Source organism: Oxyura jamaicensis, chromosome 13 (assembly GCF_011077185.1).
Source record: "Oxyura jamaicensis isolate SHBP4307 breed ruddy duck chromosome 13, BPBGC_Ojam_1.0, whole genome shotgun sequence".
NCBI lineage: Eukaryota > Metazoa > Chordata > Aves > Anseriformes > Anatidae > Oxyura > Oxyura jamaicensis.
Genome location: NC_048905.1, coordinates 11,443,732 through 11,469,037, shown reverse-complemented (window position 1 = coordinate 11,469,037; position 25,306 = coordinate 11,443,732). Strand labels below are relative to the sequence as shown.

The 25,306-nt window shown below is 43.5% G+C and overlaps 1 protein-coding gene and 1 long non-coding RNA gene across 2 annotated transcripts in view; one reads left to right on the top strand and one right to left on the bottom strand.

Moving 5' to 3' along the window:
• LSM11 (LSM11, U7 small nuclear RNA associated) overlaps positions 1 to 8,885 on the top strand; it is a 14,192-nt gene extending 5,307 nt beyond the window's left edge. The window contains exons 2-5 of the mRNA XM_035338299.1: positions 6 to 175; positions 2,792 to 2,931; positions 3,671 to 3,754; positions 5,360 to 8,885. Coding sequence (XP_035194190.1) covers positions 6 to 175; positions 2,792 to 2,931; positions 3,671 to 3,754; positions 5,360 to 5,764 — 799 coding nt within the window. The 3' untranslated portion in view covers positions 5,765 to 8,885. The remainder of the gene's footprint in view (positions 1 to 5; positions 176 to 2,791; positions 2,932 to 3,670; positions 3,755 to 5,359) is intronic.
• Positions 8,886 to 16,803: 7,918 nt separating this feature from the next.
• Positions 16,804 to 21,905, bottom strand: LOC118173589. The gene is made up of 2 exons (XR_004754296.1): positions 20,626 to 21,905; positions 16,804 to 18,041 (listed from the first exon to the last, which is right to left on the bottom strand). It is a non-coding gene; the product is annotated as an uncharacterized LOC118173589 (long non-coding RNA).
• Between the last annotated feature and the right edge of the window lie 3,401 nt (positions 21,906 to 25,306).

Genomic DNA, 25,306 nt, shown 5'->3' with positions numbered 1-25,306 from the left:
CGCCGCGGCCCCTCCGCCCGCTCCGCCCGCCGCGGCCCCGCCGCCGCCGACCCCGAGCGCATCCAGCGGCTCCGCAGCCTCATGGTCAACGCCGGGCCCGAGCAGGAAGCAGCCGCGGGGGGAGCGGCGGCTCGGCGCAGGAGGGCACCGCGCAACGTCCTCACCAGGATGCCCCGTAAGGGCGGGGGGGGCTGAGGTGTGGGGGTGCTAGGAATGGGGGCGTTGAGGTGTGGCGGCTGAGGTATGGGGCTGTGGAGGGTCTGAAGCATGGGGGTGTCAGAAATGGGGGGGCTTAGGTATGGGGGGGCTGAAATATGGGGGCCTGGTGTGGAGGGGCTGAGGTATGGGGGTGCCAGGAATGGGGCGGCTTGAGGTGTAGGGGGCCTGGAGCAAGGAAAGGGGGCCCGGGCTGGGCCACTGGGTGCCAGGGGGTGAGCTGGGGCATGGGGTTACGGAGTGAGGCGGGCAGTGGGGTGACAGCAGAGTGACAGGGTCAGGGAGAGGGACTGAGGGAGCTCGGGGGGAAATGGGGACTGCAGGCTCGGTAAAATGCTGAACGCAGAAATGCTCACCTGAGATGATGCTCGTGGTGTGGTGACGTCCTCCTTGGTCATTTGGTTGGTCACATTCATCTTCTTAATGGAAAGGAAGGACGAGAAACTGTCGTGCTTTCAGAAGTACTGTTTTTAAACCTGGAATCAGATTTCAGCCCACGGAGCTAGTAGTTAAGTGATAACCACAGCGCCAGCCTGCAGCACACTGTGCTCTCACGGCTACTAAATGTGCATCCTGGGGGCATAAATACAGCGCTGGTGTTTCTATTGATGTGATGGTAGAGCAGCAGATTGAGGCAGGAGGGAACCGTGATGATAAATTCATCATCTGTGGGGTGATACAAATTTATTGCATTGAATTCTATACGCAGTCAGGAAAATAGCCACTGAACGTAAGGGGTGCAACTTTGGGCCCACACCAAGAACCAAATGAGATGCAAATTTAGTGTGCTTAATTAAAAATACTGCAGGGTTATTGGAGTCAAAGTATCTCTTCTCATCACCAGCATCACCTTAATGCTCTTTATAAAGAAGAAAAAGCCCCAAATGTTCAATTCTGAATGCCTAAAGCAGAACCTTATTCTTGCTTGGACACCAAAACAACGTATTCCTTTCCAGAGGTGCTGCGTGATCCGCAGCCTCATGTCAGTTGAGGGTTTTCCACAAAAGCAGAGGCTCTGTTTAAGTAGGATTTCCAGTAGAATTGACTTTAAATATTGATTTGGGATCTTAATATAAAGAATCTGTATTTGGATTACTGTGACTGAAACTGAAAAAATGCACTGTAAAAATTAACTGTAGCGGTGGTCTAGTGAGCAGGTTACATGTTTCCATTACGAGCACATATTTAATGTCCACACATCTAAGATCAGACAGCCTGGACCTCGAAGAAGACTGGCTCGAGTTATTTTTTTTTTCAAAACTGTGTGCTTTCCCTGCAACTAGGGGGCCTGTCTGCATAGCAGGTTGGCCTGTGTTTGAAGCTTGGATCCTAAGGCAATAGCTGCCTCTGGACGCATGTACGATATGTGTGGTTCGTGCTTTACTGAGTCCCACGGTTGTGTTGCTGTGCTCCCAGGCAGTTGTGACAACATGTGACTTGTTCCTTAAATTCCATGTGTCAGAAGTGTAAAATGGACTCCAAGTTTTGCCCATTGTGAGGAGTTAGCAGTGCCTGTTTGGAATCCGCTCAGGAGAAGCAATTTCAAATAATCTCAGATTTACCAAGGGGCAAAGAACTTGTACAAGCAGTTAGCGCAGAGCAGCTAGAAAGGCCTTTGGTACTGTTCTGAGCTGCTCCAACTGTTCTTGCTTGCTCTGCTCCTGTTCTTTTAACTTCATCTCTAAATAGTCTACCCTGTGGAGAGCAACTTGAACTTCATCAGAGTGTGGATCTGTATTTTGTCTCTCCTGGGATACTTGCCCTCTGGTGCACAGCAGTTTTCCAGGAATTCTTCAAAATCCTGCATTAAGCACATACTTACTTCACGCAAGTAAGGATTGGATTTTGAGTATAGAACCAGCTAGGTAACTGATTTCCCTATGGATAGAAAAATTATTAGTCTGGTGAAGCCGGAGGCTTCCACAGCAAGGAAGAGTAGGAACAGGATGGGTTACACAGGTAGAGCTGTATTATCCAGGTAGAGCTGCAAAGTAGTGTTTCCCGTGAGTTCTAATGGGGTGCTGACAAACAAAGACAGAGTTGTAAATAAAGATTCTACTTGATTCTATTTTTTATAAAAGTTGGAGATAAAGTTCTTGTATAAAAGAAACATAGGAATCTAAATCTGAACTCTAAAAATCCTAAATCTAAAAGGATCCTATAAATTCTCAGGGTTGGCTAGAAACAATACTGTGTCCGATTCAAAGCATCAGTCCGGTGTAGTGGCTGTCACCTGTGGTTCCTGTGATGGATCTCTGAGTTTGTTATCAGTGGGCTGAAGGCAGCACAGAGACTTAGATTTTCACCTAAGGTTGATTTGGATATATGTTAAGTAAAGGGAAACCTTCATATTTTTTAAAGCCTTTGCTGTCCTCACTGTAGGAAGTGTTTTGGTGATCTAGTAATTACAGCCACGGTACATCACACTGCTCTGGGGCTTCTGGTTTCATTTGCTGTGAAAACATGTGTTGTACCAAGATCTGCTCTACTTCCACAGTAAAGCAAAGTATTTCTACATAACTTCCTTTATGAACGTATTGTGTTGAAGACTGATGATGTTCTCTTTCTGTTTTAGTCCACGAAGGCAGCCCGCTCGGGGAGCTCCATCGCTGTGTCCGAGATGGCGTAAAAATCAATGTTCATATCCGCACTTTCAAAGGGCTTCGTGGAGTCTGCACAGGGTTTTTGGTTGCATTTGACAAGTTCTGGAATATGGTAATTACTGTTCCAAGCCCTTGGTTTGTAACTGCTACATTGAACATTTGAAATTTGCAACAGGTTTAAACAAATAACATTTTGCAAAGATGAATGGGATTTGGAGTCCGTAAATGCTAGTTTGCTCTTGCACTGAGTGCTGGGTTTCAGACTTCTGCTTGGTGTTGAGTTGGTATGTCTGGGAGATACCTAGCTGTTTTATAGACTTCAGCTGAGGGTGAAGGAGTATCTTTGGAGTACACAGCAGCTTCAGTGATTTTATATAAGAACCCAGGAAGGTGATATATGAAGAATATCAGAAGCTTCCAAAAATGTCTCTGCATATTCCAGTCTTATAGTGGTAGCCACATCTCTGATTTCTTTCACCCACAAGCCGCTTGTATGTCAGCTTTGTCTCTGTTCTACCATGTGAAGATCTTAAAGACACTGCCTGGAACAGCAACTATTAAAAATTTGCGAGCCTAGGGCTGTGAAAAGCTTGGAAATTGGTGGAATAAATAGAAGGATTTTGCAGGTGAGGCTCAGATTTTGTAAAATGCAGAATGGATGCAACAGCTTTGCTGTTGCTTTTATACCTCAGTACAACTTAGCTGATACGAAGCCGGCTCCAAAGAACAGCTTGTTCCTAGGACAGATTTTCTCTCAGAGCATAATTTCATAATGCTACGGCACAAAGATAGCCTGAAGTCTCTTTGTGTCTTTTTTTAATTTTGAACTTTCCATTTCTTTAATTTTCTAGGCCCTGACAGATGTGGATGAGACATACAGGAAACCAGTGCTGGGCAAAGCTTTCTATGCAGAACCTCAGCTCACACTCACCCGGGTAGGTAACCATCTGCCGTTTTAATGTTTGGAATATCCCAGTTTTCAAAGTAGTAAAAGGGGAGCATTGGCTGGAAAGCTATATTTATATCTGAAATGTTTTACTTCCTTTTAGTATAGAGGACTCTAAAATTACTTAAACTGAAAAAGAAGTATTCTGACCTTTTATAAAGTGCTTTGGCCATAGGTCAGTGTCACAGAAGTTCCACTTTAGAATTCCTAATATGAGATCACAATTGCTGCCGCTGCTTAGTACAACACGCTGATCTTCTGTAAGCTCTGTGTGTGGTTTTTGATTTGTCTGTTCTGTACTATCTGGCTTTGTGCTGAACTATTTTCTGCCCTCTGATAGCCAACGTAAGGCCAGCACAGATCCAGTATTTTGTGCCCTAAATAATTTGGTAGAACAGTTTTTTTTATTATTGTTATTTGTTTGTTTGTTTTTTTCACTTGTGATTGATGCAGTTCTGCCAGGTGATTTGGCAGTGCATAACTCTGATAGTGACGTTCATGGAGTGACAGTCTTTGTCTCTAGCCAATGGTACTGAACGTCTTGTTTGCTCACTTGACCTTTTAGTCTTGCCACTGTGAAGCCCAAGACTCTTCATGCTGCTTCAAAGCAAGACACTCTTTGAGTCCAGCTGCAAAAAAAAAAATTACTAAGTTGACAACTGAAGATATGATAGATTAACTTCTGAACACTGGAGGAAAAAATGTGGCAGGGCTGTGCCTGTTGCATGGCGTAGCTTGGGTCCTTTTGAACATCAGGGAGCCATCACTAAAACGTTTTAACAGTTATATTGCAAAGAATTTGCATTTAGATTCCTGCCATTTAAATCTATTTTCTGATAGCTCCCACTCTTCCTAAGTTAAAAATAATCCAGTTGTCATTGCTCATCTTAGCCCACTGTCACAGAGACTGGCTTTCTGTCCTGTTGTTAGGAAGAAACAGCCTAACCAAGGATCCTTTTCATTTGTCAGCATTTCACAGAAGCTTGCCTGCTGCCAGAGTAAAAGCAGTTTCTCTTCCAGCTTCTGTGCTATGTATTCTCAGATTAATGAGTTCATCCCGTGCTTTGGGCCTGCTGCTGCAGCTTTTATTATTTTCCTATTGTTTTTGGCCTGCTCACCTCCCAGAAGTGGCCTCCTTCAGTTTGTTTGGGGAGCACGAAGTGCCATTTCTTCAGCACTCACTCCTTGCTGTCTGGGGGCCCTTATCTTAGGGATTCGTGTCCTGCCTTAGGACACAAGGGTGGGGATCTCTAAAACAGTTTGAGAACAGCACAAGAGGTTTGGTGAAAGTGAGCTAATGGAGCAACTTGGTAGCTTTCTGTTGTTCTTGACCAAAGTTAAATGTTACAGCATATCAGCATTGCTTCCCAAATTAAATTCCCTGATGCTCACGTAAAGATGCTTATGCATATGCAGGAGATCCACTCACCTATGTCATGGCTTGATTTAGCCATAGTATTTATTCCTGGTAAAGATTCTTCACCAACTGGGTATTTTGAGAAGTGATTTGGGATCATATACTCAAATGAACTGCAGAACAAGAGGCTTGTCTTGTTTTGTGAACGTGATTATATACACAAATGTTCCTTTACAGCTGTTTGACAGGCTCAAACTGCAGGAGTCCTCAGTAAAGAAGGGAGCTGACTCAAAGACTGTCTCGGGGGAGCTGGCCCTGACAAATGACTCTCAGACACTCGGATGGAAAGCTGGATCGGGACGAGGGAGAGCAGAAGATGAGCGTGAGAGGCATAAGCGCTTGGGCAGAGCAGGAGAAAAGAAGACACCAGGTGACAGCCTGCATCTGGCAGTCAGAGGTGAAGCTGATGTGGGGAGCGGGACTGCTCACACAGAGGGTGCCAGTGCTGGTGGTACCCGCACAAGAAGCCAGTCACGGAGAAAAAGGAGGCCCAAAGTGGATTATCAACAGGTGTTCACGCGTCACATAAACCAGATTTTTATTCGAGGAGAGAATGTCTTGCTTGTCCATTTAGCACATTAACTTGGCTGAGCCTTCATCAGTGTATTTATTTGATAGCATGAATTGCCGCTGCAGCTCTCATTACGATTTAGCGTTCTTGTTAAGTATCATGGTACTGTGACTGGTTTCCCATTACCGTAACAAGGTAGGGGAAGTGTTTCTAACTGGAGCACCCTGAGCTTATTGCCAAAGCAGCCTCCTTCAATCTATGCTGGGGGTCTCGGGACAAGGTCAGCAGCACATTTTTCTTCTGTGAGACGAGGGAGGTAAACACAGACCCCACTGCTCCTTAAAAAGTAAAACGAAGCAAAGTCAAGAGGATTGGTGGGGAGTTCTGAGGTATTCAGTTATAGGAGATAATTGTGGCATACATTTAAAGAGCTTAAGACTAGTTCACCTGGAATGAATCACAGATGCTACTTGCCATGTTCTGAGTAATCTCAAGAGAAAATAGCTAATGAAACCAGCAGTTTATCTACCACCGTTACGTGGATGTCTTCTCTTCCAGACATAATTCTGACAGGCATTTTGAAACAGTCTATAAAAAGGTGGAGTGACATACTACTGATGGCTATTAGCCTCCTCATTGTTAGCTCTGTAAAGCCCTGTGTGATAGAAGACCTCTTCCCCTAATTGGACTGCTCTTTTTCTGTGAACGACTGTAGGATTTTAACTTGTTTCCAGTATCAAAGCTTACGCTTCTATTTGTAATGCCGTGCTTTTGCTGTGCATCACCAGCAAGCAGCTAACGTAGCTGATCCAGGGACCTCCTTTCATGGAGTTTATCTGTGAATGCTGTGGGTGTGTATGGGAAGTTGTACTTTTATCTTGCACCCATTTGGTTCTTATTGTGATAGTGAAGTTTACAGAGACGCAGTTTTTCTTCTCAGATACAAGCATTTGTGCTGAGCACAGTTGTACTGTATCTAAGCGCCTTTTGAGTTCCCTCTAATGAAACTAGAGGTGCTGTGTCTTCAGCTGTTCTCAGAAAGCAGAAATCTTCACAAGTCTTTCCTCTCTGTATGAATGATGCATCACCTAATTCCAGCTGTACTGAGCTTTGAAGGTGTGCCTAAAATTGTTATGAAGTATAAAAGTCAAACTCATTTCATCAGTGGTTTTATTTTAGCATCGTTCTTAAGCTGCTGCAGATCAGGTCAGGCTTCTGCAGGTATAAGCTGCTTTCCAAGAGCTACATGGAAAAGTTTGAGGGTACACGAAGCTGTTAAATATTATCTGGTCTGTTCTCTTGGATGTCAAAGGACACTAGATTTCACACTGCTATTCCTGTATTCATCTCAACCACCTTAGGCTTTGCAGCAGCTCCTGTCTTTAAGATGAAGATGTGAAATTGCCAGGACAGTGGTTAGACGAGACAATTGGTAGAAGAACTTTCTAGTGCTTTATAGCAGGTCTTTTATTGCGTTTTGAGGTTTTAAGTCCTCCAGCTAAGTGACTGTATTCTTGAAAGACGTATTTCTGTTGCTTCAAGTGCAGCATATTGCTTGCTTGTCATTAGGAATATGTCTGGTGCTTGGGTGAATTACAGAAATCATTTAGCAGGAGTTCGTGGACACGCAGAGCAGCTTGTATGCCTCTGGGGGTGCCTGAAACTTTTATGTCAATGTTTCAGATGACATGGGGCTTGGATGACTGATCAGCTTAGCCCCTGAGCTGCAAACCCAAGTTCAGACTGGGACAAAAGTGCCTCAGCTTAAAAAGTACTGTAGAGGCAAAAAAAGAATATTTACAATTTCTTATACATAGTTTTATTGCTGTAATCCCTTCATACCATGAACTGAAACTAGCCACTGAAAAGATTCTTCCTTTGGAGGTTTTTGCTTCCTCTCCTTTTGTGCTATTCTTGTTTGTATGGTTGTGGTCTGCTGTTGTCCCACCTCCCCCTCCCGCCTTATTCCCTTCTCCTTTCAGTATTTTGTCTCCTCAGGATGTTCCTTTCTAAACTCCGGTTTAGGAAGATTGTTCTTTTATTCACCCTTGTTTGTCCTGGTTTTCCGAACCTTTCCTGGTTGGCTTTCTGTGCGCTTGACAGCTGACCAGAATCCTTCCAGTCCTTGGTAACAATGACTTTATTTCTGCTCCTGACTTCTCAGCAGCTTGTATTGCAGATGAGTGTTTTTCATCATTTTGGTTTTGGTTGTGTGTTGTGTTCTTTTTCCCCTGTGCTTTCTGACTGGTTTGGTTTGATTTCAGTTTTATGGGATGACTGTCTTTGCCTCTTCCATTCATGAATGCCAAAGGCTACTGGTTTTGACACCTGTCCTCTTTTGCACTTGACCAAAGGGTGTCATATCTCCCACTCAGGCCTATGTACTATGCTGTCCCATTGGATTCTTGCTTTTCTTTACCTCAGACTTCAATTTGTCTTTGTCTGCCTATGTTATCCTTGTACATTAAATAAGATACAGCTACCTTGAATGTTCTTGCAGCTTTACTGTCCTCTTTCCTTGCCAGCTGATACTTCACCAAGTTTGCAGTTTCTATTAGAAGTCTCAGTGTTTCCTTTCATCAGAAGGTTTTTCTCTTAAATCTAACAAGTGTTTGTTGCTTCACATCTACAAGTTATTTTTTTAGGTTTTCTGAAAAATGCTGGTGCTTAGACTTGCGTTTGTGCCTTGATTTTTATATCCCGACTGACCCGTTCTTCCAAAGGTCATCACCTTAGTCAACAAACCTGGTTAAGAACTAGACAGTTTGTCTGCTGTTCTGTTTTTTTTTCTCTACCTCATTATTGAAGTGTTCATCCTCTCTTCTCATTGTTTTCTTATCTGTGGACTTGGTTAAAGTTCTCTCTTCTATTTTAGGTTTAATGGTTTGTTTGGTGGTTCTTCTTTTGTTTCCTACTTTCCTATCCACCTCTCTCAGTATTTCCAAGCTGCTTCCCAAATACAGGCTCTTCTATAACTTCAGATCTTTCAAAGAGTCTTCCTGTTCCCTACTTTTTCTGATACCGTATCATGTTAAGGCCCATTATCAAAATGCTGTTTTATGAACTTCGTCTCTTTGAAACACAGTATTTGATTGTGACTAAGCAAGTGATCCTGCATGTGTGTTGTCACTTGCATGTTTCATACTACAGATAAAGTTGCTCTTTAAATAAAATTGAATGTGATGTTCTGAAGTGGTCTTCTACCTCACTTAAATATTCATGTACATGTTTAAAAGAAAAAAAGAAAACACCTTTGTTATTTTTTGTTGTTTCTGGTTATTTCTTGCCATGTATTTGCTTTTCAAAACTCAGCGTAAAATCCAGGTTCTTTGTTCAGAAAGCTGTCTGCCTTTGCCACTCCTCTGTTGCTGCAATGTCGCAAAGATTGTGTGAGCAGGAGGCAGTCTTAAGAAACAGAACTGTGTGAGTGAAAAAGCTTTGAGCCGAGTATAAAGAATACCTCAAAGGATCAATATGCTGGTTGCATTCTGCTCAGTTCTTATGTGACATTTTCAGCCTGATGGTTAGCAGTGATTCCTGAAGCCTATTTATTGTGAGGTACCAAATTATTGCACGGAGCAAAGTTTTTTGAACAACTTTAGAAGAAGTGTTGTGATAATTTGAGATTATTATTTTTTTTTGAGTAATTGCTAACATAGCAGACATGAAACCTGTGAAATGTTACGACGCCAGCTGCAAAAACGACATGAGAAAGTCTTGGAATTAAACTGTGCTGTCACAGATAATTCTTGCTGTATCATCACATAGCCTGTAATTGCCAACATAGTTCACTAGGGAGCAAAGTCTCATAGTTACTTTAAGAGGGGCTATGTTGTTTGTACAGTGATACAGTTCTAGAGACCTTATCAGAAAGTCTGAATGGGATTTTCATGGACGGAACCATGGCATAAATACTTGCTATGCTGTGGAGAAGTGGGGAGAACAGTAAAAACCTGGCTGAGAGCTGCAGTGTTACCCTATAGTTACAGCTATCATGACTGGGATTATTTCTTGGGAAACTCTTCTGCACAGGTGTTTCATTTTTATCAAACAATTCTTAAAAGTGGCTGTGGTAATAGAGTAGGTAATGCTGAAGGAAGAAAGCTTGTACAAAGTCTGGGTTTCAGTTTCTTCTCTCAACTGACTAGTCCAGCTTGGTAATTGCCTGAAAATTTTCTGCTCTGGAGACAGATACTTGGCATGTTCTTACCAGCTGATTACTGAAATAGTCAAAAACCACTGTTTTCTATCTGCCTCTGGTTTTTCAGTTGCTGGATTCATTGTTTCTGATGCAGCTTTCACTTCTGTATCATTTGGAAGCAGAAGTCTTGGCTGCCCGCTTTTTTTTACACCCCCACCCCCTAAGGAGAGTTACCCAGTCTCATTTTGCATCCAGATAGCCTTAGATTATTGCTCATTTTCATACTATTCTGTGAGAATAGTGGCAGACTTCTGAAATTGCTTGGTCAGAAAAATTATCAATCTTGGATCTTTTGCAATATACTCATTATTCATTTATTTTCTACTCTTTTCCTTCCCGGAGTGCTAGGTTTTCCTAGTTTGCTGTTGCAATCGCTCACTTGAGCCAATGAATTGCAATGGGTGAGGAAGTGTTCAGGAAAAAAGAAATAGAGAAAAAATGTCTATTTTTTTATATGACATTCTGTCCAACATGCTGCCCATGCTACCTTTTCTATTGCTCAGTGACTGACTTAAACGAGCCAGGTGGAAACACTGATTTCCTCTGGAGTCTTGAAAGAAAATGGGAAGGCAGGAGGGTCAGCAAACTCTGAAAACACAAATATCTGAAGCTATATATATCCAGGTAAACTTTCTGTCTTTGATTAAACAGATCAGAATTACAACCGCCAGCTTAAACTGAAAGCTCTGCAACTGGATAAGGTTGCAAGGCTCAGTGCTACAGCCGTTCAGAGGCAGTGCAGCAGCATTGCTGCAGTAGCACTGATGCAGAGATTCCTTCAGCCAGGCAAGCTCTTTTCTGAGAATCTGTTGAGAAATATGTTTGTGTCTGCCTCAGAGCATAACTGCAAAATCCTGTGAATTAATATAAAGATGTTTTCTGTTCCGCCTGCAAAGTGTAAAATAGAAATGCTAGACTATGCGCCTTTGGGCAGCCTGGAACTATTTTGGTTCACACTTTTGCTTCTTGACATTGGCTTAAAAATTGGAAGCTTGTGGTGTAGCGATCCTAAAACTGCCTTTGCTGAGACATTACAAAAGGCTACACGTACTAGAAGTGATTTTTAAAAATGAATGGATTACACGGTTTGTGGAATTATGTGATACTGACAGATATGATGACTAAAGGTCATGTTATTGCAATTAAGGTGTTCAATACCAAAATATTTACTCTCAAGGTATTAACAAGGTGCAGAGATGGAAATGTATGAAGCCTCCACTGGAAGAAGAGACAAGATGATAAAAAATACTTCCCTTCTAGTGAAGGAAGATGATCTCCCTAAAGTGAGGGAGTTATCTCAAAGCTATTTATCCCAGAGTTTCCAGGCTTGCTAGGAGGTGGGCCTAAGCAGGCCAAAACCCAAAGTGAGTTAGGCACGCACAAAGAACAGAGCTCAAAGAGACATGGGTCAGTTTGCAGAGTTGAGTATAAACGATCTAACCTTAGAGAGAAAGCTTCCAGAGAAGCAAATCCAGTTTGTAGTAATCAGATGTCTACAGCATTATCTCCATGCAAAGTTTTCTTGGTATTATCTTCACCCATAAGAAGATGGCAGATATGGTTCATGATGCGTTGTCGTTTTATCTTGTTCCAGTCTTGTTCAAGAAGCTGCAGTGTACTTAGTGGAGAGATCTGAGTAGGTGGACGGAGGAAGAAAGCGACATCCACTTGCAGCAGGAACTGAAGGAAGGAAGGTATCCTGTAGAAGGAGGGACATGAAGTCTTAGTAATATCCTTTTAGCTAATGGGCTGGACGCGTAGCAAAGGAGGAGACTCCAAGTTGAGCTTCATTTTTTAATTTACCAAAAATAATAATACCCTGGTAGGATACACTTAGACCAAAAGATAAAAATGCCCTTAAGTTTTCAATTAGAAACTCTGACTTGGTCAGACTTTTTCCAGCAGTGCCTGTTTCCCACCACCAGGAAAACATGATTACCTTTTTTTAATTATTGAATGACCATGCTGTTCATGCAGGCAGTGATGTGTATTTCATATACGAACAGTGCTTTTAAAGGCCACTGTCATTAGAAACAAACTCCCATTTTCAGAAAGTTACGTGTCTGCTGTCCTGACTTGGTGGCCCAAGATGAACTTGGCAACAGCTGTTTGTAAGCAGAACAGTTAAAATTTGCTTGGAAGGAAAAAAGAATTAAAAAAAAATCACAGCTTTTTCTGTGATATTGTTGATGTATCAGCAGGAAAAAGCATCATTTGTTATGTGATAGAAATGTGCTGGTTAAAAAGCTTCCTTTTTAAGCATCCTTTGCTGGCATTTATTGCCTGTTAGTAGCCTGGGCAGAATTAAAATGAGGCCACTTGGGAAGAGAGATGCAACACAGACCAGTGCTCTTCCTCCATACGGGCACTGCAGGATTAATGCACTTGATGATAACTTTTTTTGATAGAATAAATTGTGTGTAGTCTACCGTAAATATAATATGTACCTCTCTGTACATTTTCCCAACCACAGGCTTTCACAGCATGCTGAAAGTGGGAAAGCAGGCCATGAAACAGGAGGGGAGAGGAATTACTTTACTTGGTGATAACTTCTCAAAATGGGAGGTACAATTTCTGTCTGTAAATGTTGGCGTAATTTGGCTAGCACTGGGCTGTTGTGCTCTACAAATGAAGCCGTGAGTATGCAGAGACAATTCTCTAGTGCAGCCACCGTTCGTTGTGAACATTTCACAGTACATGAACTGTGCCCCAGGAGTCTCTGCCAGACTCCAGCCCTAATAACTGACGTGTTTGATCCTGCCTCTCAAATTTTGCAGAGGAAATCCAGTGGGAGAAAAAACAACTAAGCAAATTTCCTCTTTTGAGGCAGGGATGGTAGGAGGCTTGGTTATCCTTGTTAGCTTTCTGGGGGTGCAGGAGAAAGGACTACTTTAGTAGAGGAATATCAGAGATGGCTTGTCTCATGATGTTTACAAGTCCTTTTAGATGTCACTGTAAGTGCTCTCGCTCTTAGCTGGTAGAAGTGATCTGGCCTGTCAGGAAAGGAAAATGGCTTCTGATGTTCCTGGATAACTGTTTTATTAGCTGCTACCTTCGCAGTGTACACTTGGATGACTTAGCTGAAGAAAATTAGTACACCTGAGACTTTCAGTCAGTCTTGTATTCGTTTAGAATGAAAAGTAGTTTGATCAGTTTGTGTAAAAACATATCCATCCTTTTTTCCTCTCAAAAGATCAGTGCTCTCCCTCAGGAAAGAAATGAAAGCTGCTCCTGCTCCTTTAGTGATTGCTTCTGATTTCCACTGCTTTAGAGCAAAGTGCAGCTGTGTCATTGTATCTTCCGCTTGACAGATCATCCTGGGATGAGAAAATGAAAGAAGTGTTCAAACCAAAATGGGCATTACGAGGGGAGCAGTTGTATTGACCTCTTTCCAAATGCTGCATGCATCCAGTTTCGCTGCATGGGTTGGGACTTGCTAACCAATTAGTCATTTATAAAACTTCCTAAGTGAAACACAGAGGAACAGTGTGACCTACCAGACTGATACGAGATTGGAAGTCAGATGCTGACAAATTCCAATCTCACTACTGCCACTTGCTCACTGAATGGCCTTGGCAAGTCACTTTCCCTTCTTCTCCCTTATGCCTCAGAGCTGTAATACATCTGAGAGCAATCCTTGCCTGTCTCACGAGGATTTGGGGGAGCAGTGAGTGCTATACAAGTGCTACGTATTGTTACTAAAACTATAATATGTCAGGTAGTGCAGATACATAGATCATCTGCCCTCTTCAGGCACTTGACTGTTAGCCTTATGTCTAGGCACACCAAAAATGTGCAGGATATCAGGTATGATGACACATTTCAGTCTTGAAATTTCTTGTGTCTTCAAGGTCAGATTTGGTGACTTCAATATCTGTTTCACAGCTGCAATACCATGTTTCCGTCTAATGGTGATAAATGAGAGTGTAACTTGTTTGTAATTCCTTCTCTGTCTTCCTAAATATTTTGTTTCTTAGGAAGCTGATGCTGCTATGAACATATTGAATAATACTGAATTTGCAATATTCTGCTTTCTAGATATGTTTATACTTAGAAGTGCTAAGACTGCATTGCAATAAATAATACCCATGGAACAGCTGGCTTCAGAGCATGTTTTCTGGTGTGTTCTGTCAATACGCTTGTGTCAGTGATGAAGCTGCTGCTGCAGCAGTTAGGACAGGTGCCTGGATGCGGAGACCACAAGTTCTGACTGCGAGTGCTGCTATCTAGTCACGATGTGGAGCAAACCAGTTGTCTGTGTGTTCAAAACTGCATTAATCTACAAAATAAGAATATTATTATACCCGCATTTTAACTTTAAAATCAGAATATCAAACCTGTCTTTTAGAGATGCAGAAAGGAATTGAACTTCATATTGAAGAAGGTAAGAAGTGCTGTCCTGATCACTCAAAGGGCTGTTACCCTAGCGTGTGGTGTTCCACCGTGCCATCAGGGGTTGGCTTGCCAGGTATCGGTGAGGTCCAGAGCCAGCATCCAGGCATCTAGTCCAGCGTGAGCATAGCCAGAGGGGAAACTGTCCTCCAGGAACCTGTTGAGTCCCACGGTAAATGATGCTGATGCGTTTGGATCAGAGGTGCTAATTATATGGATGCAGTTTGCCAGAGGTGGAAACATATCTGTGCTCTGGAGTTCAGATATTTTCTAAAAGGAGTAACTCCCAGTGCAACCTGCAAACTGTTTAAAAAAAAAACAAAATCTACAGTTTAAAGCCATGAGTGGCAATACGAGGATGCATATAATGAGAAGGATCAGACAGGGGAGTCACAAAGGTCTGTCACCCATTGACTTTCATTTGCATTTTAAAATGCTTTATGCTTGGAGTCTGCCCTTTCTTCCATGTGTCTGGTATTTCCCTGATGTCTCACAAGACAATTTACAGTCAATTTACAGTAGACTCTTGCTCTTTTAGACTACAGTTCTGTCCATTTCATTTACAAGTGCAAAGGGCAGAGTTTTTGTTTGATATCCACGCAGGTGCTTAAGGGTAAGCATGTGCTCAGTACCCTCCTAATTAGAGTCAAAACACTTGATTTGACTGCAACAGTTGTACTCCTAAGCTGCTGGTGAAACAAGTTCTGTACTGCCACAGAAATGGTATGGTTTTTTTGTTTGTTCGTTTTTTGTCACTTGCAGGTGACAGAGGATTGAAGCAGACATTTTTCTCATATCTGCTGAGACCATTGCTCAAGTTAAGGAAAAATGATAGCTGCAGTAGTAAGACATTTAGAAATTCCCCTCCTGAATTTAGCTGCTATCCTGGAGTTCTGTAAAGTGTATTTACCTCCAGTTCTGATGTCAATTTGTCTCTGTTTTGAAAAAAATAGAAGGGAGGGGGGGAGACATCCCTCCTAGCTATAAGAAGTTAGGTCTTTTCTGGTGCCACTGAGGCAATTATTTTCCTGATCAAATGTTACCTGAATTCTCTGAATGGTTCCTCTCAACTTCAAGCTGCATCTTTTTGCAGTGAATGATTTATTATCCCAAACAACTGGCTTATTCCCCACAGTTTCTTATCTGCCTTGGAGATCTCTCTCATCTTGGCATTTATGAGTCTGTCCTGTCATCTTTCATGACACGGGCCACTTCTTAGGTTTGATTATTTGTTTCCCACAGCCTTGCACTCCTTAAGTCCTTAAATGATCTGAGTGACAAAGGATATGTCAAAAATGAAGTTTTAATAATACAGATGAGTAAGTTGCTATTTCACATGTTCAGTTAATGAGTCAGGCTGGGTGGTGCTCAGAGCCTGCTTGAAATCTGAATAAGTATTTGAATATTTAAAACAGGTATCATTAGGATTTTGAGTTAATGGAAAGTGGATATAAATTGAAGAGTAAATCATGACACCAGCTGGGTTGAATATTCTGATAATGCCAGTCTGCCTTGGTTCTGTTGAACAGAGGTGTGTTTTTTGTGAAGATTGTGTAAATTTGTACCATCTCATGAGACTTGTTTCCCTCACAAGCCTGGGCTGTGGCTGCAGCTTTCAACAGGAGAAGGTAACTGGTGCTTCAATGGCTGCTTTGAGAGCCTTGCTGCACCTACCCCTGCCAGTACCTCGGCACTTCTCTCCCCTTCCTCACCTCAGCTCTCTGTGCAGCAGAAGTGTTTGAGGTTGGGATCACATTTAATTTGCTCGCCTCTGTTTCCCTGGTACCCAGTTCTGCCATTGTCCCCCCTGCCGTGATGGTGCTGCCTTTGAGGCTGTGCAGCTTGGTGGCATCGCTGCCCTAAGCTAGGACACGTGGAGCCAGGGGGAAGCCTGGGCACAGGTACATAGCCTGTAACGGTCTTGTTTTACACTGCACAAGAAGCTTACAGGTCTTGCTGCGTAATGATTGCTCTGATACTGCTTATGCAATTCCTTTTGAATGGGTAGTCTGGGTTGCTTTTTCTTCACCTGGGAGCTGGTCGGCCAGATCCTCCCTTTGTGATCAGGCAATGCAGGTGGAGATGTCTCGCTGGGTCTCTAACAAGCAGAAAATCTGCCAGTGTCCCCACCAGAAGGGATTATTAAATGAACCTGGGGCAGGGGGATGCCTTGCTGTGGGAGCAGCAGAGGGAAATGGTCTTTGGCAGCAGGGCTCTCACAGGTACGTCTGCTAATGGCAGCAGCTGTGTGCCATTTCAGGTGGAGGGGCAGCAGGAGCCCTGTACAGCATGGAGGATGACCCTGGCTGAAGGAAACATGGGCTGTGGGAGGAGAGCGGGAGCTGGAGCTGCTTGGTGGTAGCTGCACTAGGACAGAGCTGGAAACAGGGACTGGTGGGGCTGGGACACAGGCAGGAGTTAGTGCTCTGTGAGTATCCACGTCTTGCTGTACATTTATAGGCTGAGATTGTGTAGTGTTTATGTGTCAGTGATGCCGTGGAGGAAATACTATAAAGTAATATTCTTTGAGACTATGGATGCTGTGGTAGTGCATTCACAGACAGCTCTAGCATAGGCTTGAAGAAGGAAACCCACCCCTTTCTTTGTGGGACAATGCTCAGGCACAGCAAGTTTTTCTCATCACAGTGCGGTCAATGGAACAATTGTGCAGTGTGTTGATCAGGAAAAGGATGTGGGAGTTTGAGTGGAAAAACTGATACTATCGGGCTAATGGCATATAGCAGCAGGAAGGATGGCAAACAGGATACCACGCTGCATTAGGTGGAAAGAGTACGAAACACATGTGGCCACAGGCTTGAGTCAGGCACAGCCTGTACTGCAAGCATAGGAAAAGCTGAAACAAAGTAGAAAGTTACTGATTTTATACTTCTCTGCTGGGAAGAAGGATTCTTTGGAGGCTCTCCTTTGGGAAAGAGAGGTAAATGACATGCAACATCATAAAGCTTTCAAAATCATGGAAGAAGCAACTGGAGCAAAACTTGTTTTTAGTTGCTTAGAGGCTCCAGAATGACAATTTGAGTTAGCTGAAGGAAGGCAGAGACTGTTGGCAGGACCCGCTTGTGCCAAGGGCTTTGCTAGGAGGCCACTTCAAACCCAGGCATAAATAAGTTAAGACAACCCTGAAGGGCCCTGGTTTATGCCTCTCCTGCTAGCTGCTATAACACCTTGTGGGCATGGCCAGGAATGGAAGCATGCCTGCCCTACCATTCTTGGAAGCTGTGGAGCACAAAGCATTAGGGTTGGATGTGGTATATCAAACAGTTACCAACCGTGTCAGGCAGAAAAATGGGAGGGTAGAGGAAGGGCTATCTAGTGCACCAGCTACATCTGCTTCTCAAATTGAATGTGTTTTGCAATTATTATTTTTTTAACTGGATGCTTAAGTATTAAAACCCATAGCTGTGCAGAGTACACGAGTCCAGATGATCCTGTACAGGGTGATCTTGTGTGTCAGTGCAGAGTGGGCTCCTGTTCACCTGTGTGTGCTGTCTGCTTGCCAGCAGCTGGCAAACGCCAGTGCCTGATGTTGCAACGTCGGAGTGAAACTGGGTTGTAGAGCCAGGGTGCACTGGGACAGGCCATTGACCTGACTTGCCCTAAACCCCCCCCAAACAGCGTAAAATGGCATAAACCTCAGCCTTTTCCAGCGTACCTTGTCACTCAGCGTGATGCTTGTACTGTGGTAATGCTCGCATGTTTACAAAACTGCCTTCCTCACGTGGTGAGTTTTGTACCTGTAAGATAATGGGCAGTAATTAATTTATTTTAGTAGCAGCTGTGTTCTTGTCATTCCTCGTGGAATCAGGATGCTCTGGAGTAACCCCGTCCTTAGCTTGCTGTTTTAATTGAAAACACAGACCCTTGAAAGCAAATTGTACTGTCTCCAACTACTTGAGCCACAGCAAACCTTAGTGCAGCAGAGTGTGAATCACTTGCTGAGAGCCATCCTCGAACCTGGCCTCACATCTATTACCGACTGTAAACTAATGAACGAAGAGCTGGTATTTGTCAGGATATCCAGCGTACGGGCTTTCAAAGAGTGCTGCAGGCTGACATGAGAACGGTACAAGAGGTTGCAGCCCCTGACCTCAGTGAAGGCTTCAAAGGAAGCTCCTGAAAAGTTCTGCAGCACAAAAACAATTTTCTCCCGGTACCGTAGCAGGCAGCGTACTTTAATAGCTAAAACTACATGAAGGCTTCTGCTGACTTGGTGGGAATGACAGCTTTGTTTTGCAGGGAAGTACTGTTCTGCGATGTCTTTTTTGTTCCGAAAAGGACTTGTGCCTTACATGGTGAACACATCAGCTTATGCAAGCAGCGTAGCTGCAGCGACCGAGGCGGCAGTGGCAAAGGGAGGAGCTGGGGAGCACAAACCCAGCGTTCCTGCTACGGAATGGGACAGACTATAACACTGCGCTAACACCGCACGTATCAAGGAGGTGGGAAATTAGAAACTGATTCACTGTCAGTCTGTCCCTACAGCGGGTGCAGCAGTCAAGTCCTGGGGGCACCAGATGGAGCCAGGGGGCTGCGCAGCACAGGGAAGAGGGAGCAATACGCAGCGCTGGTTGGGGAGGGGACGATGCTGCTGAGCTTACACTGAAGCTGTGCTCTTGCTTGGCTGTAGCTTTGTTTGCTCTCCCTCTCATCAGCTTTCAGCTGATCCAGCCATTTAGCTGACCGATGGCAGGGTTGTGCTCCACTGCACACCAGGTCGGTTGCTTGTAGGCAGCTGGTTTTGCCTGGAGCAGCAGCTCCCTGTCAGGCTGCACGCCCGTACGGTGGCAGAGCCGCTCTCTGCCTGGGCACTGGACCATGTCCCGCTGCAGCTCAGGAGCTGGACAGCAGGCCCAAGGCCAGGAACCATCACTGCAGAACCGCTAGCTCTTGGCAAGAGAGGCAAGCAGTGGCAGATTAGCTGGCCGAAGGGGTCTGTCTCTTAATTAAAAGTTGAAAACAGGCATCATGGCTCACCTCCTGCCTGCAGCCAGCGGGCAGCTGACCCTCACCGCCCCCAGCACACAGGAAAGGGGCTGTGCCCAGCAAGACTAGCAGACAGCTCCCCATCCATGATGTTTCTGCAAACCCTTCGTTGTCTGCAGGTGTTTCAGGCTTCCCATAAGGCTGGAAGGTGACAAGCAGCTGGTTTGACCCTTCCCTGCAGCCCAAAGACAGCATCCATGGGACAAAGCTCAAGTACCAATGCCTTGTGGCAGCTCACACTTTGCTTGGTGCTGTTAATGAGCTCGGAGTCCAGGTCACAGGGAAGAGAAGCACTGCTGTGACAGGCATACGTACTGGGACAAGAATGCAGAATGGCCCAGCACCACGTAGGAGAATTCCTGCAATTTGAACTGGGCTGGAGAAAACACCCAAGGCTCGCCTAGGAAGCTCAACGTGGAGACACATGCTTCCTCCTCTCCTTTCAACACTTAGTTGGGATTTGGGAGGATGTGGTCCTCTGGCCAGGACAAGGGACAATGGGTGACAGAGGCTACTGCACAGAGACCTGTGAAGGAACTTAATTTCCATGTTTTTAGGAATTTAACCCTTAGCGTTCTCTCATCCTGGGATTTGGTTGCAAGTCAAAACAGGAAAGATTTTGGTAATCTCATACTATCACCAACAGTTTGTTAAAAGACTAATTGCCAAGTAGCTTATGCATGTGGGACCATTAGTAATTCTGTAGCTATGCAAATTAAAACAGTGATGTATGATTTATAGCTTTAATAATGTTCTGAAGGCTCTTAAATTTTAATCACTTGCAACATCCTTTTTAATATTCAATTACTTTATTAACTAATTAGGTCACTTGCTGAAAAAGCACATAAGGCTCGTGCTATTTTAATATCAGCTGAACATCACAAAATACCTTTGAAATGGTGTAAATGGTTTATTTATTTTAAATAGATCATTAAGATGCTATAATTAATATATCAATTAAAGGAAAAAAGACAATAAATTGATAGATGCCAAACCACAATAGTGGCTTCTCTGCTTTCTTTCTAAATGGTCACAGGGATGCTGAACTCGATGAACATACCTTCCTAGATAATTTGTATTCAGCTGAAGGGATAAGGTTCAAGATATGCTTGGTTCATTATAGATGCTTTTTGTATGAATTTAGCTTTCTGATTGATAAAAGCTCCACAAATGACCTTGAAAAGTAAAAGTATTTAAAAGGACAGCCCTCCATTACAGTTTGCTCTTTTGTCTGTCTCAAAAAAGATAAAGCCATAACATTTTAGTCCTGCTAATTTGGGGGTGAAAGGTAGAGATCAGGAGGGAGGGAAGTCGGGTTGCTAATCAGTGACCTACCTGCTGTGCTGCAAGCGGTCGAGGAGTCCAATCCTCAGGAGAAACCAGAGCTTTGCTGGCTGGATTTGCTTCTTTGCCATGTCAGGAGCAGGGCAGGGAGTACATTTCGACAAGGTGTTAGGGAAAAAAAAGAAATCTTTCATCTGTAGGCAATAGAAAAAAAAACAGCCTAGCCTGCCCAGGGATGCTGTCAATCCAGCCCAGGTTCTCAAAAACCTCCAAAGGCTCCTGTGTGCCTCAGCTGCCAGACTCCCTGCACTCCTGCAGCAGACAGGTGGTACAGGTGAGGGTTCCAAGTCCAAGTGGGGAGGATGAGGAGCTGGGAAGTGGGACATAGGTGCCTTCAAAGTACTTAGCCTTGCAATCTGCAACCACCCTGGGCAAAACCAGCCCAAGCTCCTTGGCCTCTCCATTTCTGCAGGCAGTGGAATTACGCCACCTCGACATTTTTCTAAGCAAGGAAACTACCTCAGTCCCCCAACAACCCAAATAAAAAAGAGGGACTCACCTCTGTCCCAGGGAGCCTGCAGACTGGTAACTTAACAGCTGACAGTCACTCCTACTGGTACTGTGGCTGAAGATGAAATTGTAACTTTTCTCTAAGGAGAACACCACCTCATTAACATTTTGCATCAAAAATAATTATTGCTACTTCAAGAGGCTCCTATTCAGTGTGATCACCCTTTGAAAAGAAGACAACAGTAGACCAGTCGGGGCTGGATTGTGTGTCTGTGCAGAAAGGACACGGCTGCTTAAAGTAATGCTACATTGGCCTCACGTACTATGGGAGCTCCCCCAGGAAATGGAGGTGCAGACTAATACAAAAATAAGATACCAGATGTTCCTACAGTTTGGGACAACATCTCGGAACAAGTGCAGATCCAGCCCTTAAGGCTTCAGACATTTATGCAGTTGAGTGAGGTCACTGTCATTGTTTTTAAGAGTGTTTATTTCACCCTACACCAGTCCTTTTGTATGACACAGCTCGCAAAGTAGTCTTAGTTCCCTTACAAGCCCCAGTTCTCAGTCAAATAGGTGCATTTTTATCACATTCATGTAACTTCTCCCCAGTCATTTGTTCACATGCTCAATTCCTGTGCCTATTAAATCGTTTCTGTAGGATAAAAACACATCCACCTTTGTCAAACCAAAAGAGTAGTTAGTAAGTGGTCAACAGTGCCTCAGAAGCAACTGGTACCAGGAGAAACAGGAGGAGAAATAGGGAGACAAAAGGCAGCAGAAAGCAGCCACAAGGCTTTGGGATTTCAGCCCTCTCACCACAAGGCTGCAGCCCTCTCCTCTGCCACGAAGCCGCTGGTACGAGAGCAACTGTTAACCTCCCCGGCTCGATTCAACACGACAGTGACACTTCACAGCACATTGCATCCAATCTCATTTGAAGCTGACAAAGATTGTTTCTGTTTTATATCTATTGGTTTATTAATGGACTACAGCCTCTTAAGCAGATGCATATTCATTAGATAGCCAGCTGTTAGGAGGTTCCCAGATGTCGAAAGTAGCTGTCTTGGAATGCATTCTTTTTTTCCTTCTCATGAAACAAAGTAATTGCAGCTCTATTAAAGAACCAGTTAATTACTGAACCAGTACCTTATGGCACATGATAAAAAAATCTGTAAATTTGTGACAAGTAAAGATATTTTTGAAAAACCAAGATTAACTACGCCATGCACACGGAACACTTACATAAACAGAGAGACCTGGATTATGCCATGTAAATTTTGTGCCTTTTACATTTTCCACATTCAGCAGAATTTCATACTGCTTATCCTCCCTTATTTGACTACAGGACCTAGAATCACATCAAAAAAGAGAGACACTTCAGTTTTTAAAGGCTGTTTTACCCAAAGAAGCAAACTCCTGCAGCATCTGGCTAGGTAAAATCAGAACCGTATCGCTGAACAAGCCGTACAGATTGACTTTGGAATTCTACATGCCACCCTTTTCAGTCTCACAACATTAACAGGGCTCACCTCGCTGTCCTTGCAACTTAAGTGTTTCTATTTCTTCCCTTTAGCTCTAAGTGCAGCTCCAAGAAGGCAGGCCTTAGAAGTGCAGCTAAAACAATACCCCATCCTCCCCACCGAAACCTCCAGGAAGCCATTCTCCCACAGAGCTGTTTAAAATGTTAGGTCAGCTCCAAATCCAAGTGCTTTGGGGAAAAAGGTTCAGAGGGATTCTGTGTTTCTGGCTGATGTGAAAGAGCTGCACAGCCGCTTGCTCCACCTCATCGGACAGCTACAGCCTCCAAGGAGCAGGCAGCACAGAGCTGCTTTGTCCCCACGAAGGAGCTGTGCTTCAGTTACCACTAATAGGAAAAAGAGGGCAAGTCCCGTTCCTCTGCTGTGGGCAGAGCTCCTGGGTGGAATAATTGGAAGCAGACAGGTATTCACTATTTGGTTTCCAATTCTCTCATTCTTTTTGCCAGTCAAATCTGTCAGCAAGTACCCAGAGCTGTACAATAAATCATTTTTCAGCATGCTGACATTTCTGAGTACTAACTGAAAAAGCGTTTCCCTTCCAGTTATTTAAATATTTTACTTAAAACAAAGATTTTCAATGTGCAATGGGTTTGCCTGAAACAATTCTGAATTTTAGTCAGCGATGGCTTTGAAGAATACTGGGTGGGTGGGGGAGAAAAAAAATTACATCTCCATTAAAAGCTTTAAGCAGAACCAAGTGAAGATACTATGAAACGTCACATGCTATAAAAGTGTTTACAGTTATGCACAAAAGAACACAGAGGCAATTTTGTAGAGCAACTCCTGGAGCAAAGGCCTCGGAGAATAAAAGTGTCTTTAGGTATTTGTTATCCTGTTAGAGCTGGTATCACCTTGAGTATACAATGCCTGCCTGCATTATGTAAACACTTCATTGATAAATCCCTCCCCCACCTCCCTGAAGCAGTGTCAGACTGTTCTTAGCTGACAGATATAGCTGAAACAGATGCTGCTATAAATACCCTTGTTTAGCTGTTTTGAATATAATTTATTTTGTAGAACATAGGGGATGCTCTAGTCATCGCTGAACCTGCACCTGTGCTGGAGTTTATTACTGCTTCCTACATATCACATATCAGGATTGATTTTTTTTAAAAGAGAATTCCAAAAACATCCACAGGAGTTGGATTCTGATGACCCTAACCACAGACATCTTTTACCAAAGATTTCCCGAATTTTAACTGAACTTTTACTAAGTTTACCACCTCTGCATTCTGCAGCTTCCAAAATTCACCTCTTATTACCAGTCAGTTCCCTCCGCTTACTCCCTGTAAGCACCAAGCTCCGGTGGCAGGTTGCTGCTTTGCAGCTTGGTGTGAGAAGGCCATGCAGGTATGCTGGCAGCGGTCACAGGACTTCCAATGCTGCCTTCGATCTGTTCTTAAACCTTGAGCACTTCGGACACTATCATAGCATGAGTGCATGTATTTTAGAACATGGAGAGTTCAACTTCTGAACAGCCTGGGGGGAGAGAGCAAGGAAGTTAGATTTTTGCCCAGGACCCCCAAACATCAACATGGAGCACACGATGTAGTCACACGCAGCGTACCACAGCCACACCTAGGCTGCTGCAAGCTTCGCAGTTACAGCTGGACCTGGCTTTAAAAAAATGAAGGAAGGAGTTACACTAACTAACATAACAGCATGATTTAGGTTATATTCAAGTCATACTGGGGAGTTGATGAATGGGTGATCTGTCACCATTCACACAGTAACTCATTTGTATTTTCACCTGAAAAGGTAACATTAAGAACTGAAATACTTTTGTTCATACCTGAAATATTGAGAGAAACAGTTTATAACAGTCATCTAAAACATGCTCAATATTGTTTGCTTAACTATCACAATCCATTTGATATTTAGTTTTTATCTAAGGACATAAACCATATCCTGCTAAGTGCTACTACCTATTCTCTATCTCCTTTACTCTGGGGGAGAATAGAATGAAGGTCCCATGCAAAAGGCTTTCCTCACTGCAGGTATAAATCACGTGGGGATGCACCTGACCCATTTTCTAAAGGGATCTTTCTGCATTATCTTTTCTGATATTTATTTTGGTTTAAAGGGCTTCCTTCCCATCCACCTGAAGACAATCAAGATGTATGAGGAACTTTTTTCACGCTCCTTTGATGATTAGGATTCTGACCCATAAGAAGAACAATGAATGGTTAGGGCAAGGAATCAGTTCAGCACTACAGCTGGTCCCTAAGCCCATATTCCATTAACAAAGATATCTTTGTCAGCCACAAAAATCCACTTGGAACTGACCAACTGTCTTCCACTGAGTTAATTCTAATCCCTGACAAACGTTTCATTATAATTAATTTCTTGATTAGAAGATAATCACTGGTTCCTCTGAAGAGATCTGAGCAACCTAAACAGAGACAATTTCTAAACTCAAAGCCAACGGTTTAACCAGCTAAACTTAACTTAAAAGGGCAGTATAATGAATGGGCTCACCCGACTCACCTGAAAATCTGCTAACTACTACTCAGAAACATTGCGCCCCTTAAGCAACACTAACTACAGGCTTAATTTTCCTTGCCACCCACCTACCCTCCAGAACTAGCTTTCTTCCCACCACAGTTTTGCATATATCAAACCAGTTTGAATCTTCCCATCTGTTAGAATGAGAGGTTTTGAAGATGGTTCTTCCAGAGAAG